This window comes from Mya arenaria, chromosome 13 (genome assembly GCF_026914265.1).
Source record: "Mya arenaria isolate MELC-2E11 chromosome 13, ASM2691426v1".
Lineage (NCBI taxonomy): Eukaryota > Metazoa > Mollusca > Bivalvia > Myida > Myidae > Mya > Mya arenaria.
Window position 1 is genome coordinate 17,615,726 of NC_069134.1, and position 18,007 is coordinate 17,633,732.

Sequence of the window (18,007 nt, forward strand, 5' to 3'; positions counted from 1 at the left end):
TGAAGGTCATTTTTTCTGATATTTTCAAAACATTTTTGCTGATTTTTTTAAATGAAATTTAATTGGGCAGTCAGATGGAATTATTAAGAAATTTGCCAATTTCTGTCAGTTATATGGGAATGATCGTTATAAAGTAAAGAATATAAAATAAATAAATAAACATTATTTCAAAATTGAATGATAGTATTGAAAGAGTGCTTTATAGCTTTGCAAAAATGATGTTAATTATAGATGTTTTGAATTTATGTTTCAATGATAAATCTATGCTTTGTTAAAGCTTAAACCATCTCAGTGGCCTAATGGTTAAGGCGCCTACAGAGCAGGAGGTCGTGGATTCGACTCTGGCCACGTCAATCTGAAAGACGTTAAAAGTTGGTACAAGTAGCTCCCTTGCCTGACGCTCGGCATTTAAAGGGTAGTGCTTGGAAAAGTGGTGTACACAGTACTGGTTTAACCCAGGAAAGTACCCCGTGTAGTGATGCTTTATACTGAGCACGTAAACGAACCAAAGGGTCTCTTCGAAAAAGAGCTAGGGTATCACACCCAGAATTCCTCGTATCCCACCACCCATTGGAAATAAGTGCTTGCACTTTCACCGGTTGTCCCTGACCGCAAGGTCTAAATAAATACATACAAACAAACATTGTTGTTAAATTTTAAACACATGATGAACAAAATCTTGTTGCGCAAGTTAAATACTTGAGTAATTAAATGTTCAAAAGTAATACAGTCATGTTGAGTTTTGTTTTGATTTTTGCTTCATTGTTTTACAGCTCATACAGCCTGACCCTTTCCTATTATTTAAGTGTTAAGTTAGACCTCTATTCAACTCTAATTATGAGCAATTTCAAAAGTGAGGCACTGTGTGGTTGTAACAATTATCAAAAAAATATACATAAAAGTTGTCTATTATCTGTTTAGTTATAAACCATATTTCTCATTGATAATGACAAAGACAAAAAGTGCTACAGTGTTGCATAAATATATTCTCTCAAATTGAAATAATATCAGGTGGAAAACTGTCGTAAGTCAAGTTACGACAGTGTTGCATAAATATATACTTTGATGAAATCTGACTTTTGAGGTGGAAAACTGTAGTAAGTCAAATTTTCATCAAATTCATCTTTTGTGTTCAATGTCTGAAGATAAAATATTTTTTTAGTTTAAAATTAACATACAGGACAGCATTGTTATGTTCAAATACTTAGAATATATCCAACAAAAATAAATTAAGAGAGTTTTTTCCTTCTCCCGAACAATTTTGAAAAATGGAGTTACGACAGTATTGCGTTGAGCCCTCGTTATGTGCCTAGCTGTAACAACCAACATGCAGATGGATCACTTGAGGTATTAACGTATTGTTGATATTGTCGCCGATTTTACAAACCGGGATCGTATTATTTGTTTACATTTTTACTTTTGGCTATCACACCATCATGAGTTAACTTGCTAAACGGATAAACAGTAAATGTTTTACGACTTACTTTCAACAAACATGCTATCATAAAATGTGAATTTACGGCTTTTTTTTAGAATATCCTAGAATTTTTACATACTTAAGTGACCATATAATATCCTGAGCTTAAAGCAGCACTCTCACAGATTGAACGTTGTGACAACTTATTATATTTTGTCTTGGAATGAACCAATATATGCGAAATACATGTAAACCAGTCATATAAGACGGCTGACAAAATTACGATCGCAGATTTCTATTTTTAAGTTCAAAAATTGATGTTTATTCATTTTTCTTAAACCGTTAGGAACGGTTTTAGCCATAAAACATTAATTTTGGAACAGAAATATGCAATGTGCGATCTGATCTTTTGTCAGCAGTCTTTTTTCACTGGATTGCAGATATTTTCGCAAAAAAATTGCTCATACAAGACAAAAAATAAAAGAAGTTGTAAAAACGGTAAATCTGTGAGAGTGCAGCTTTAGTTTTTTGCTCCTTTATATACGACTGAGGTTGCAAAACAGACCCTAGATGTAACTTTGGGACTCATAAGCGTTTCTTTACGTTACTTACATAATAGTTTAGGTCTCAGGTCTCTCTGATACCTTTTGGTAATTAAGTGCATGCATACTTCATGCATAATAATCAAACATTCAATCGCTACAAGGCCTATGAAGGATAAGTGTTATGTACAGTCACTATACTAAGAAGCTTATAATGATAGTCCCATAAAATGACCAGCTCTGTGCAAATTTTAAACAATCAAATAAGATCAGTTAAGCAAAAGCATTACCTTTTTAGTAAATAACTATCTGTTTATATAAAAAATGTACTTTCAATATTGCCACACCATCCAGTAACGTTTTATATTATTGGTTGTTAATTGTGCAACTGTCCATCGTCAATGAACATTCTTGTATTGTTTTTATTATAAAATTTAAACACGCCCTTTGTCAGAAATTTAATAATTGTATCAATACAGTAAATGCACATTGCATCATTAAAAAACCTCAAATATCATACATAAAATATATATATTCAAAAACAACAAAATGAAATAAAAATACAAAATAAATATCTTAAAGTAGAAATCATTTAGCTTCTAATTCGTGACTGCTTTACAAACTTATATATTGCTTACGTAAAATAAACAATAGACGGCTACTTCCTTACTATCAATTTAAGGGTATAACTTGAGGCCTAAAAATATCCATTTCATTTTTACTAAAACGTCCGTTTATTCTAACACAAAACACGTAATCATATGGAACTTCTAGTACACTACTCTACTCTAATATTCTCTTATTTTTTCATCTTGTTTGATTCAAAACGGCTTGTTGATACTTTCCAGAATGTGTTAAGTCCGTTTAAGGTAATCTCAAATGTACATTCATTAATTGCAACTTTTGTAATCGTACTCGTATAAACATGTTTTTTATGCCGATGGGGACCGCTGATTTCATTTTGATTTGATTTTCAAACTCTTCAAACGCACGTTTTTGTTATTGTCACTGCTTGACCTGGAACGTCTAAATTCATCCCTTTCCAAGGTTATTTCTTCGTCTGTTTGACACTTTTCAATCACCCAAAGTTCATGCATTTGTTTCAAGGCTGAATTAAATTCTTTAACTGTGCAGCCAATAATGTAACAGTTGGTAAAATGAATTTCCTTTACACGCATTGTTTCCATTGCCTTTTCTTCTTGATCACTTGTAGTCGTTATATTTGAAAGTTCAGTGGCTATACTGACGAACATTGTGTAAACTATTTGAACTTTTACAAATGCAAGTGTCTCGGCTGAACATTTCCGTATGAAATCCACATCAAGTTCATCTAAAATCATGAACTGAAACCTGTACATGCTTATTGTCTTTTGGCAGATCAGCTGATCTACTACGAAATTAAGCACGTGTGTTGATAAATTCTCAAAGCATAAGCGCTCTAGCGATTTACTTTCAGAGATTATCTTTAAAACCTGTTCACACGTCTCTTTTTCGACAGCATTGAAATAAATTTCTTCTAATGACTTAGATACGAGATTGTTTGGTTTCAGTTCATTACTTATTTGAATGCAATGCAGGTCAATACTTTCTGATATATCAATATCATCACTTATGACGGCATGAACACAGCTAAGCGCTTTCAGTTCATTTGAAAACGTTGAATTGCCAGCGAATGAAACCGTCAATGGCGCTATTTTCTGTTTCATCTCCGTGTTTACGAACAACCATAATTTTTTAACTGTTCTTGGATTCACTGTAACGTGACTCAGGGAACTGTTCATGAGTGTTATTTTACGGAGATTTGTATGCAAGTGGAACTCCAAATGCGTGTTCTCGGGAAAATTAACATTTGCAAAAAATATTTCCTCAATGTTATTACCAAACCGGACAACGAAAGGAAGATCAATCATTTGAAGTTTAACCTCAGTTAGGTTTTCAAGAGTACTGAAATCTAGATTTGTATCAGTAGAAATATGCAATGAAACAAAATTCAAATTTTCGAGATTTGTGCAATCTTGTAAATTGCGAAGAGAACATTCTCTGTTCACCGTAGATGTAGACACATTTTTCAAGACTAGTTTTGAGAGCTCATCACAGTGAGAAAAATCTAGGGATGTGTCTGTTTCTATATGCACTAAGGATAGTTCCTCCAGTCGTGGTGAAAATTGCGAGACATCGGTCATATCTTCAGATAAGTGCATTGTGTCAAAATGCAGGTTCTCGATATGTTCGCAGTTCTTTAAATTGTGAAGAGGACACTCGATGGATTGATTAGCTGTAGCAATGTGCCTAATAATTAATTTTGACAGCTTACTACAAAGTGAGAGATCAAGTGGAGAGTCCAGTAGAACATTGACTAAACTGAGCTTCGTCAGTTTTTTCGAAAACGTTGACCCTTGCGCCAATGTTATCTTCATACGTGGTATATCTTGCCTGATCTCAGGGTTAACGTACACCCAAAGATTTTTTACCATTTTAAGCTTGATAGTTATGCTAGTCATACGACAATTTTGTAGAGTAATATACGCAAGGTTAGTACAACAAGATAGATCAAGACATTTGTCAAGTAAATCTGAACGTTCTAATCTAAGACAGCTTAATGCTGGAAATGGCCACACATTTATGTCCTTCAACTCGTTATACTCTTCGACATAGAGTATCTCAATTATGCTACTATTTAATTTCAGTAATGGATTGTTGTGTTTTAAAACTGAATTTTCGCTAAGTCGTGCGTACTTCAATGGAAGTGTAGGCTTTTTTATTCCAATATTTATGCAGTCTTCATATGCCTGTAATATAGCTGACTGATAGCTTCCAAGAGCATTTCTATCAAATGAGATTCCTGCGTGAATATTCATGTCTTCACCGAATATATCAGCACTTTGTATACCCAGTTCGTGTTTCATAACACACAAAAATGATATAAAATCAGGAGTGATTATCTCCTCTGCCATCTCTTTGAAACTGTCTCCACGTTTAAATGAATGCGAAGCTAAATACACGCACGCAAAAAATTCCTGATATGTATGGTGTAAAAACACATACGTGCGAGAATCGTCACTCTTTTTACCTGAGCTCGTTGCAGAAATTAATCCTGACAGCAAAACAGCCCTTATTTCTTTACGGGAAAGGTATTCTTCAACATCATTTTCACTAATCGCTTTGATTTTGCCATCCGTAAGTGAACTGAAAGCTAGCTTGCCAATATTAATAATGAGTTTTGTAAGTTTATTGCACTTTTGCAATTTTTCGAAACAGTCAGGAAGCTTACGACGAGTTTTTTCCATTGATTCCATGAACTGTCCGTGTGTCTTACATACTCGTTTGAACATCATTTCTACAATGTTTGCATACACATGTGATCGCGTTTCTCCGATATTGATCATTTCGTTTTCAATTTCAGTTGTGACGTCATCACAGTGATCATGGTATAGACAAAGCAATTGAAGAGCAATCATTGGGTTAGAAACAAGGATTGCTAGCCTTTGGGAAAGCACACACGAGTGAAAATCTTCAATGGTGTACGAAGTACCTGAACTTTGATTCAAGCGACTATTTGCATGAAATAAAAGGTTATTGGATGTTTCACTTTTCATTGGCTCAATTTGCACATGCTCGTAACTATGCTTTGGTAAGTCTATTTCCGCAATTTTCCAAGGACGCGATGTAATAATTATTGTGTACTTTCTATTAGATGGTGGCGGTGTCAGTAAACTAATAGTTGATTCATCGAGACCATCCAATATTAGTAAGATATTCTCGCTTGACAGGATATGATCAAAGACCGCATTACGTTCTATTGAAGTGTCAACAGATTGTATATTGGAAAATATGATGTCTTCCAAGCTATGTGATAAAATCTCCCGTCCCTTTATATAGAAGACATAAAAGAATTTGTTCAGATATCTTATGTCACTAAGGTAACTTTGTTTGTTCTGAAACTTATCAATCAGATCGCTTCTACCGCCCTGAACAGCGCACCACATCACAACTAAAAACTTACAGAATGACGTTTTACCTGCACCGGCATCAGCCGTTATATAGATAAATTGTTTAATGTCGTTATCGGGGTTCAACAACTGCATTAGACTCGTAAATGTTTCTGTTGTATCTTCAAAGAGTCCATCATCGACTGATGTAGAGCTCGAACACATCTTTACCAGGCTTGGTGGTACATAAAAATCCTCAAGTCTTGAATCTTGAATCTCGAAGAAAGGTCCAAGGGTCAAAGTGCTGTTGTTCTTCTTATGGAAATCGAGGAGGCTCTTCAGTAGCTCTGTAAAAAGAATGATAAGTTGTGGAAGGGAGATCCATCAGAGGCTCAAACTACACCCCAAAGTTTCAGATCAATTGAATTTGAATAATGAAAAGTGCAACGCACACAAGCAACGGCTTTACTCGTTGTACTTCCATTGTTATTATTTTGTCGGATCTCAACTTTTACCGTTAGAATCATTGAAGCTGCGTGAACTACATTTTACGTGACATGGATTCAAGATTCAAGATATATTTACAGAATATACAGAAGGCCATGGCCCATGTGGACAAATAAATAGACAATATAGTGTTTTAGATGATTCAATGCATACATATTATAAAACACTCAAAATAAAAATAAATATCGAATAAACATATACATCAACTGCATAAGTTAAATAAATAAAACTAGTTCATAATGCTACCTATTAATTAAGTCAACAAGTCAATAACTTTATAAGTTATCAAAAGCTTACTTGGTTTTAATTCAGCTATTTCAGATGATAGTCCTGTGCGGCTATTTGTTTCACTCAATCCGCGATTTTGCAGAATGCCCTTTTGAAAATCTTCTTGAATATCGGCACGCCCGGTTTCTACTGCTTTTTCGATAGTTTTAATCCCGTCTGATATACTTACACGTATATTATGTTGTTGTCTTTTGGTTTCGTCTTTTATTTCGTCCAGTATATCACGCTTCAACCTTTCTAGATCCTTAAGATTGTCCTTGATTTCACGAAGGTTTTCGCTAAGATCTTCGTTGTTACATAATATGGTTTTAAGAGAATTTGTTATTCCATCAATGGCTGCAACGACATCTGATTGTTCTATATGTATTTGGTCTTTTTCTAGCTGAAAAGCCAAACATTAAAATCAACCGTTTTGCGTATTGTTTATCATTAGTGTAGTATGTTAATTATGCCACTTTATATGTATTCCACAGTTTAAAAGTAAATTCAATGGAGAAAAACAGAACAGTTTCAATATATTTTTTTATTTAGTTTTGAGATTCAATATTAAGCAAGCATAATACATATAGCCGTTGCAACATGTGTATGTGTAATTATGAGTTGAGCCGCTTTAATGAGATAAGATTTTATCAGATTTTAAATAAAACAGAGTTTACATTTCTTTCAGAAATGTCTTTATACAAAATGTATCTGTTTTGTGTCAAAAACTATTCATGACTACCCTGTCAATACTGTCTTGTGACTTTGTGGAGATTGCAGCCATTTTAAGGAAGATATTTGCATTTTTGTAACCAGGAAATGAATATAATCCACTCTTTGTATTTTTTTCTTGAATATCTTCGTTATTTGAAAGAAAATCATAAAAAAACAATGGGTAGTCTTGAGCATTTTGATTTAAAAACCAACCGAATTTTCCGAAAAAGGAAATACTTTTTTTGTCCAAACTATGATATAATCTTCTTTTGTAAATTTTGTTCAACTCCTTATTATCCCAAAACATGTTGCAAAGTATTTATGTTCTAAACATGCAAAAGATTTTTCCTCAAAACTAAATATAACATGAAGTTTTGAAACATTTCATTGTTTGCCTTCCCCACCCTTTTTCCACTGTGAAAGACACTTAACTTCGTTTAACAAAGATATCTTTTAAAGATAAGTACCTTAATCTATCCCATACATGAAAGGAATCTAGCTACCTACTAAAGTTATCTACTCAAGATTACGTTATGTTTATGTCGAACAATAATATACCTTTGTTAACTGGTCTAGGGCGAATTGCGCGTATTGGTTTACGCCGAGGAAAATGGGGTCATTGAACACATTTTTCAGGTCATACATCCAGTCCTTAAGTACATCCTCTTCAACTTCCAGCCCTGTGGCATGACGGAGTTGTTTACCTACCTCACGAACCTATAATATAATGAGTCATACATCATAAATATATCTATGTCACGTTGCTCAAAATGATTGACGCTAGAACAATTTAGGAGAGATTCTAAATTAATAGGGCATGGACGGGTACTCGGGTACCCGAAGGCCTGGTACGTTTTGTCATGCATGTACAATTTAAGTACCCGGTATCCGACCAACACAACAATACCATTTAATGTTTTATGCTTTTTGGTGCGTTTTATGTTTATTACTATTATAAGTAGCTTCCTCTGCGTGTTATCAATAGTACATGGATACACGCAAGTATTTGACGATCAGATACCAGGGTCCAAAATTTATACCCGTCTATGGCCTAATTAACACTGTGAATACCGAAACATTATGTTATTTAATGGTACGAACTAGCTCATCAGAAGACAGTGGGGTCATATAGTTGGGCCTTTCAATAAAAATTCAATACTCTTCTTAGGTTGTTTTTAAGGGCGGGAAATCTTATATCCCTTTTTGGCTATACTGATTGGCACGTTGCGGTTACTCCAAAATGTATTAATATATCACGAGGATACATATATCAACGAGTGTAATAAAATATTATATGGTTTAGGGGACCCGATCATGTTTTGTAAATTGCACCTTTTTATGAGGAAATAAAGTGTGGCAAATCATTAGAATTGTTAAAACTAAGTTACTGACGACTGGAACCCTTCAACAAACGTTGATATATGCTCAAATATTATCTTTGAAGTCCACGATTTTAAATAGCGTTAGTGACTGGCTTAAAGGTTAGATTATCCCTCAGCTTTTGTAAGAGTCCTTGTGGGCGAGCGGTTTTGTTGTCAGTTTTTTTTTCTTGACTGTACGAGCGTGGGTTCACTCCCCGTTTTTATTTTTTTTCTGCAATTTCGGTATCAAAGAGTAAGATTATTATATTATAAGTGTTATCTGATGCATTACTGTGAAAACAAAATATGGTCCCAAAGCATACAGGAAACCCTTTAATTAAAGGGACTAGAAAGCAGATGACGCACTTACAAGAAAAAAGAATCAAAGCGCGAATGCGCTGAAAGACTATCTGTTGGTGAGAGTTGCAAATTTTATTTGAACAATTGGAATGGGTGAAGGGCACATAGATAAAAGTGAAAACTGTGCCGAGGGTCAAGAGAGCTTGTGCCCAGATTGGGCGAGGAAATAAACATATCTATATATCTATTTTATGGTGTCTGGTTTGTATATGTAAACGTCACTTGTTCACTTGTTAAACATCGGAACCCCCCATCCCCATGTATTTCATGTTACAATGCATGCCCCTTTCAATCGTTTCTTAAAGCAACTGTGCACCAGATGATCAATTTGCAAGAAAGAAAGAAAATTGTCGAAAACTGACATAAACTTGGTATTAATGTACACAATGCATTGAAATTTACTTACTGAAGTACCGCATAGTTTACAATTAATTTAAGTTTAGCAGTTAGTTCGTATTTTTTCATTAAAAAGAATACTGGGTATGTCTACCTAGTAGAATTCATTCCTTATGCGTGATTGGCTAGTCGATGTTATCACGTGATATTACTAAGTTAGGTATATAGTTTTAATATACCACTCGTTTGAAGTAAGCCTTCGTAGCACTGGACTGCAATTTTGGCGACACGGGTTCGAACCTGGTCTCCGAAACAACTTTTTTTTTACATTTGGGTACTTTTTTACAATTATGATATCAAAGCGTAACACATTCTATAAGGTAATTGTCCTGAGATTCGTTACAGAAAAAAACCGTTTTATGGTGCCAATCTGGTGTACAGTTCCTCTAAGGTTTTTCGTTGGTTTGATTAGATATCATACGATAGGAAAGTATAATATATCGTATATACCATTTCCTTTTATGAACATACACGTTTTGTTTAAGGGAAATCATTTGTTTAAAACTTCAGCAATAATTCGCTTCAAAATGCACAGCTTATCACTTCAGTCGACGTATCCCCCATCCCCATGTATTTAAAGTTATAATGCATGTCCCTTTCAATCGTTTCTAAAGGTTTTTCGGTGCTTTGATTAGATATCATACGTTAAACAAGTTTTATGAACATACACGTTTGTATTGTTTAAGGAAAATGATCATATTTTACGAACAACTTTAGCAATAATTCCTTTCAAAATGCAGAGCTTATCAGATGGTCGTTTTCTCGTGTTGAGGACAAGCATGTGGTCAGTTAATGCATGTAGAAAATATCGGTCAGTTAATGTAGTTGAAACTATTTTTAGATTATCGAAACTTGTCTGTTCTAAAAATGAGAATATGATTGTGCTTTTTAAAGTTTATTGATAAATTTAATGTTATTTATGTTTTATGTAAGTATTTGTGTAGAAATAGTAGTAGTGCTGTTATGAATGCTTCGTACTCTTTGGATGATTTACAGGTTTAATTCGAACTATTTTGCTTCACCAAACGTATGCATGACTCACTGTCGTATCAGGGCATGTGTGCTTATATAAATTTAAACCCTAATGTCTAAAACTATGCCAAGAATACACCGGAACGAAGCTTTTATGCCAAACAAAAATGAAAACATCTCATTAGAAATATAAACGCCTAAATTCATAGAATGAAAAGTATCTTGTTATTGTGTAGCAGGTAAATTATAGTAGTTGAAGCATTAGCAACGCGAAACCTGAAATACAACTATTTTGACACTCAGACAATTATTTTTAATTCTTATCTCATAAAAGTTAAATAAATAATGCACCATTACAAATAAGCGTGCTTTAGGGTCACGTCAGGTTATAATAACAAACCCTGCAGGCGATCGGACACTTGCGGTTGGTAACAATTTCCGGAACATCTGTGGCTAAACTCAGAGTGAAAATCATTATTTTACCTTCCTACCAGTGCCTCCATTATTTTGACCCACATTAATCTGATAAATATAGCGATCTAAAAATAGTTATATTCTGCTAAATATAAAACGCCGGGATACAGAATTACAGCGCGGAAATAGCCGAACAAGCAAATACTCATACTCGGACTGCAATACAACCAATCTATTTTTATGGTTCGACGTCATTCTGCTAAACATAGAGCGCATTTAGACAAAAAAAAATGGGTTAAAACGACATGAATAGAAGTAGTTCTTTGGAGTTTGCGGTCTTAAGACGACCTGCGCGCATGCGCAGTGTACAACGCATTAAATCTTATTTACTGGGGTATCACATCGATTACGACACATGCATCTTTCGCAGATTTTTCGCATTTTTCCAATTCGAAATTAACTAGCTATTTAAAAATATTAGATTTTTGGATTTCTGATGTCTAGTCCGTTGAACATATGTGTTTATCTGCCGTCCTTTATCTAGAAAAATCGACTTCCATGAAAGGCATCAAAATAACCCTCAATTCAATGCTAGAACGTATAAAGTTTAATCGTGAAACATTGCCTACCTTTGTGCATACATTTTGAAGTTGTGAGAGGTCGGCATTGAAGTAGTTTTGAAATGTCTTGCAATTGATGTAAACATTGATGATACCATTTAGGTCTGTTGATTCCTCATTTTCAACATGGGCATATCCTTCCCTCGGCATGTAACACTTCGCAATATGCCACGAGTTGAAACACATTTTCCTAACGTCTGTATTGCGCCACGAGGGGTTGCCAAATCGGTGGTTTATTTCGATGGCATCAAAGAGTGCATCGCATATATTTTTCGGACATGGGCGATGTTTGATTGGCACATTTGTTTTGGGGTCGTTGTGGAATTTACATATCCCGCAACTGTAACGGCAAACTTGGTTTCCCTGAATGCACGGTACGATTTCCGCTGTACTGCAGCCATTGCACGTGACTCCAAGAGGAATTCCTTTGTCGATCTTGACTAAACAATCGTTGCGAAAGTCGTTGCACTTTAATATTGGACAGGGGTGAAATGAACGTCCTTGATGAAATGTGCAGTATCCTTCGTTACATATGCCATTTTTAAGGTCACAGGGAATTGTTTCCGGAAGTGAACAATTCTCACAAATATCTAATGATAATTGTGTCTTTATCGTTTCCACTCGCAAATGATCCACAACCTTACAAGCAAATGGTGCCAATCCGTGTTTCGATATATTTACAGCTACTGCTCCTTTCAGCCAGTTTTGATTTCCTGGCGTTTTAAATTGTCTCTTGTAATCATCCATCTTAATTTGCTATTAAAATTGTTCTCCTCTACTTAATAAATACCATTTTCTTCAACCTGAAAGAATGGTTATACTGTATAGGTTGTTTACTTGTGAAAAGATTCATTTCACCTTGAAATTTAAAACGAAACTACTTTTCCTGTAACTATTGTCAGCATGATCAATCGTGATTTAAGGGCAAGGTCTGCGTTATATAATTATATATATGTTCACGCACTGTGTGCCTGATGATAATGTGAAAATACATGTGACATTTCAATAGGGGCATCCCAGGCAGCACAAACAAGTTTTTAAAGTATTTTAAAAGCATTTTAAAAAGGTTTCAAAAACATTCCTTTTAGAATTCTCAATTACGATATTTTGTATGGTTTAGAAACTGTGTTTACAACTTATTCATGCTTGTCATGTCATAATGACCCCTTGTATTGCCCCGTAAAATAGAGAACATGAAGTCGAGGTTATTACCTAGGCAAACTGCAGTGCGCCCGGACGTACAAATCAATTATGATTCACCAAACATGGCAAGTGCTTAAATCTCTAAATTGAAGGCTAAGGGATAGTATATACATGTACAAATACTACTACTACTACTACTACTACTACTACTACTACTACTACTACAACTACTACTACTTCTACTACTACCTACCTACTACTACTACTACTACTACTACTACTACTACTACTACTACTACTACTACTACTAATAATAATAATAATAATACAAAGGTGCAGAAGAAGAAGAAGAAGAAGAAGAAGAAGAAGAAGAAGAAGAAGAAGAAGAAGAAGAAGACTGATAAATTGATAGTTATGTCATGATTCTTTCTATTTAAAATTTGAAGGTGCCTTGATAATAACTATATAACAATATTTCTCTGTTATTTTCCAATATACAATGTTCAGCCATTAACAAGTACATAAGGGATCAATGATTGAATTTGCAGTAGGATGGACATCATAAAAAAATAAATTATAACATCATATCTTTGTTCAACCCTTTAGCTTGTTACAGAGGCCATGAGTCAAGGATTTTCAAGGTCAGTATATATTTCCAGTAGAATCTATGTAATCTCCATCAGAACCAGTATAACGTGACACAAATGTTCAAGTTAACAACTGCTTCCAATCTTTCAAATGCTTTAAAAGGTTTGATGTTGTAAGTTTATTATAAAGTTTGCTGACCTATTAATGTTTAATTATAACTATCCAACGTATACGACGACCATGTATTTCCAGGTCCAAGATGAAGGTAGGGAAGGACCTGTAGGACGGTATCCGCACGGCAGCCATCTTCAGGAAGGTTATAGGACCAGACAGAATATGGGTACACTTCTCTTGGAATTGTCTTTTTTAAGTGATGTCGAGGTATCAGGAACAGTGTGTGTGTGTGTGTTGGGTTCCAAACCACCCTAACCAGATTTATGCTGTATAGTTTTCTGTTCTGGGTGAGGGGGTGGTCATCCAAAGTTGCGTGGTAGCAAATTGTTAAAAAACTGTTCTGCTCTCCAGTGTGTGGACGCCAATCAGGTTTGGGGTGTCCAGGACGCTATAGACTGGATGACGGCACTAGCCCCATACAAGCCGCTGTGGATAGAGGAGCCTACCAGCCCAGATGACATCCTTGGACATGCTGCTATAGCTAAGGTTGGTGAAATGTGTGTTGAAATTAATCATAATATGTGACTGTTTGATTGGACTGGAAGGCCCTTGTCCCATACAAGCCTCTGTTGATAAACTATCTAATAGTCTTATGACTATATCTTATAACTATACATAGGTGCTACGTATGCAGTATGAAATTATGAACTACATGTATTTATTAATCTGGGTAATCGACATGATTTTCCTACAATTCCCAGTGTTAATGAGAATATTTAATTTAACCAAAATGCATTGTTAGTAACTTTCCGTGAAAGAAATTTTCTATTGCTAATTTAGGCTTTGAACCCTCTTGGAATCGGAGTGGCGACGGGGGAGATGTGTCAGAACCGGGTGATGTTCAAGCAGTTCCTTCAAGCCAACGCCCTTCAGTTTTGGAAGATGCGTGCAGACTTGGAGGGGTGAACGATGTCCTAACTGTCATCCTTATGGCAGCTAAGTTTAATGGTAGGAAGTTCAGGTCTCACATGATACTACATTGTATAAATGGAGGTAGACTTTGAGGGGTGAACGTACTATCAATAGCAGGTATCTCAAGTCTTATACATACGATCAGTACTATCAATGGTAGGTATCTCAAGTCTTATACATACGACCAGTACTATCAATGGTAGGTATCTCAAGTCTTATACATACGATCAGTACTATCAATGGTAGGTTTCTCAAGTCTTATACATACGATCAGTACTATCAATGGTAGGTATCTTGAGTCTTGTACATGCGATCAGCACTATCAATGGTAGGTATCTCAAGTCCTATGCATGCGATACGTACTATCAATGATAGGTATCTCAAGTCTTATACATGCGATACGTACTATCAATGATAGGTATCTTAAGTCTTATACATGCGATACGTACTATCAATGATAGGTATCTTAAGTCTTATACATGCGATACGTAGTATTAATGGTAGGTATCTTAAGTCTTATACATGCGATAAGTACTATCAATGGTAGGTATCTTAAGTCTTATACATGCGATAAGTACTATCAATGGTAGGTATCTTAAGTCTTGTACATGCGATAAGTACTATCAATGGTAGGTACCTTAAGTCTTGTAAATGCGATACGTACTATCAATGGTAGGTATCTTAAGTCTTATACATGCGATAAGTACTATCAATGGTAGGTATCTTAAGCCTTGTACATGCGATAAGTACTATCAATGGTAGATACCTTAAGTCTTGTACATGCGATACGTACTATCAATGGTAGACATGCGATAAGTGCAATCAATGGTAGGTATCTCAAGTCTTATACATGCGATAAGTACTATCAATGGTAGGTATCTCAAGTCTTATACATGCGATACGTACTATCAATGGTAGGTATCTCAAGTCTTATACATGCGATACGTACTATCAATGGTAGGTATCTCAAGTCTTATACATGCGATACGTACTATCAATGGTAGGTATCTCAAGTCTTATACATGCGATAAGTACTATCAATGGTAGGTATCTCAAGTCTTATACATGCGATAAGTACTATCAATGGTAGGTATCTTAAGTCTTATACATGCGATACGTACTATCAATGGTAGACATGCGATAAGTACAATCAATGGTAGGTATCTCAAGTCTTATACATGCGATAAGTACTATCAATGGTAGGTATCTCAAGTCTTATACATGCGATACGTACTATCAATGGTAGATATCTTAAGTCTTGTACATGCGAAACGTACTATCAATGGTAGGTATCTTAAGTCTTGTACATGCGATAAGTACTATCAATGGTAGGTATCTTAAGTCTTGTACATGCGATAAGTACTATCAATGGTAGATATCTTAAGTCTTGTACATGCGATACGTACTATCAATGGTAGGTATCTTAAGTCTTGTACATGCGATACGTACTATTAATGGTAGGTATCTTAAGTCTTATACATGCGATAAGTACTATTAATGGTAGGTATCTTAAGTCTTATACATGCGATAAGTACTATCAATGGTAGGTATCTTAAGTCTTGTACATGCGATACGTACTATCAATGGTAGGTATCTTAAGTCTTGCACATGCGATAAGTACTAACAATGGTAGATATCTCATGTCTCATACATGCGATACGTACTATCAATGGTAGGTATCTTAAGTCTTATACATGCGATACGTACTATCAATGGTAGGTATCTTAAGTCTTGTACATGCGATACGTACTATCAATGGTAGGTATCTTAAGTCTTGCACATGCGATAAGTACTAACAATGGTAGATATCTCATGTCTCATACATGCGATACGTACTATCAATGGTAGGTATCTTAAGTCTTATACATGCGATACGTACTATCAATGGTAGGTATCTTAAGTCTTGTACATGCGATACGTACTATTAATGGTAGGTATCTTGAGTCTTGTACATGCGATACGTACTATCAATGGTAGGTATCTTAAGTCTTGTACATGCGATACGTACTATTAATGGTAGGTATCTTAAGTCTTGTACATGCGAAACGTACTATCAATGGTAGGTATCTTAAGTCTTGTACATGCGATACGTTCTATCAATGGTAGATCCTTTAAGTCTTGTACATGCGATACGTACTATTAATGGTAGGTATCTTAAGTCTTGTACATGCGATACGTACTATTAATGGTAGGTATCTTAAGTCTTGTACATGCGATACGTACTATCAATGGTAGGTATCTTAAGTCTTGTACATGCGATACGTACTATTAATGGTAGGTATCTTAAGTCTTGTACATGCGATACGTACTATCAATGGTAGGTATCTTAAGTCTTGTACATGCGATACGTTCTATCAATGGTAGATATCTTAAGTCTTGTACATGCGATACGTACTATCAATGGTAGGTATCTTAAGTCTTTTACATGCGACAAGTACTATCAATGGTAGGTATCTCAAGTCTTTTACATGCGAACAGTACTATCAATGGTAGATATCTCAAGTCTCATACATGCGATAAGTACTATTAATGGTAGGTATCTTAAGTCTTATACACACGATAAGTATATTATTGCATACACCCCCAACAGTTTTGCTAAGTAGACGCCTGCATGCCTTGAGCAGTGAACGAGGTACCTAGTTGTCGGCAATGGGGGGACGATAAGGTCTTATTTGACTTTATACAGTGTATTGCGTAAACGTCTTACTGTTTTGCCAGAAAGACGCGTGAGGTGTACCGAATGCCACATCTACAGACACTTGATTATTTGATAATATCTACAATTATTTAGGGAGCTCTTCAAATAAACAGAACTCGTCAAATCAATCGAAGAGCTCTCCAAAGATTCAGAGAACACGTAATATAATGTTGCTGTTAAACTTCAGTGCCAGTTTGCCCCCATGCGGGAGGTGTCGGCCTATGTGAGCTGGTACAGCACTTCTCCTTCTTCGACTATATCCGCTGTTCGGGACCCCTGGAGAACAGGATGACCGAGTTTACGGACCACCTGCACAAGGAAATGTGTGCCCCCGTCAAGGTCAGGGATGGACACTACATGCCGCCACAGGTTCGTTTATCAGTATACTTTTAGTCTTGATCTTTATATCGACTCCTGCATTGTACTTCTAGTTGTTTTAAAACAATAACCGCTGTTAAAAAAACTGCCTTGCACTATAGAAGTTACTAACAATAGAGATCTATGTTTTTTTTAAATTCATTTTTACCGAAATTACCTTATAATACATGTACTGTATACTGCAAAAAGAACGAACAAATGAAGAACTGATACGTTTTTGTTGTATGTAATTTCACAACAACATAAGTTTTCCTATTCAAGACTTGTTTCTGTAGTGCATGTGTTCTGTTTCCAGGCCCCAGGTTTCCTTGTTGGTATTGTGCCCGATATTCAAAAGGCGTATGAATACCCAGACGGTTCCGCCTGGCTGGATCTATTTGAGAAAGGGCTCTTTAAGAGGGATCACGATCATGAGGATAATTAGACTGAATGTCTGGGCATTGATGGAGAATGCTGGAACTGCTGTTAGAAATAATCTTACTGTTAATAACATTATCATAACTTATTTATTTTTAGTGTTTGTTTTGATTGTCCTCTTCTGGTCATTTTGATTATCAATGGTGTTATAGATCTATTATTATCCTTCTTTACATATGTTTACGTACACAGGATTTG

The 18,007-nt window shown here is 35.4% G+C and overlaps 1 protein-coding gene and 1 pseudogene across 1 annotated transcript; one reads left to right on the forward strand and one right to left on the reverse strand.

Moving 5' to 3' along the window:
- Positions 1–2,404: 2,404 nt before the first annotated feature.
- On the reverse strand, positions 2,405–12,380 carry LOC128215592 (uncharacterized). The gene is made up of 4 exons (XM_052922304.1): positions 11,509–12,380; positions 7,935–8,093; positions 6,693–7,065; positions 2,405–6,235 (listed from the first exon to the last, which is right to left on the reverse strand). The coding sequence occupies exons 1-4, from the start codon at positions 12,244–12,246 to the stop codon at positions 2,916–2,918; spliced, it is 4,590 nt and encodes a 1,529-aa protein (XP_052778264.1). The 5' UTR covers positions 12,247–12,380; the 3' UTR covers positions 2,405–2,915.
- Positions 12,381–12,692: 312 nt separating this feature from the next.
- Positions 12,693–17,897, forward strand: LOC128215081 (mitochondrial enolase superfamily member 1-like; annotated as a pseudogene).
- The last annotated feature ends 110 nt before the right edge of the window (positions 17,898–18,007 follow it).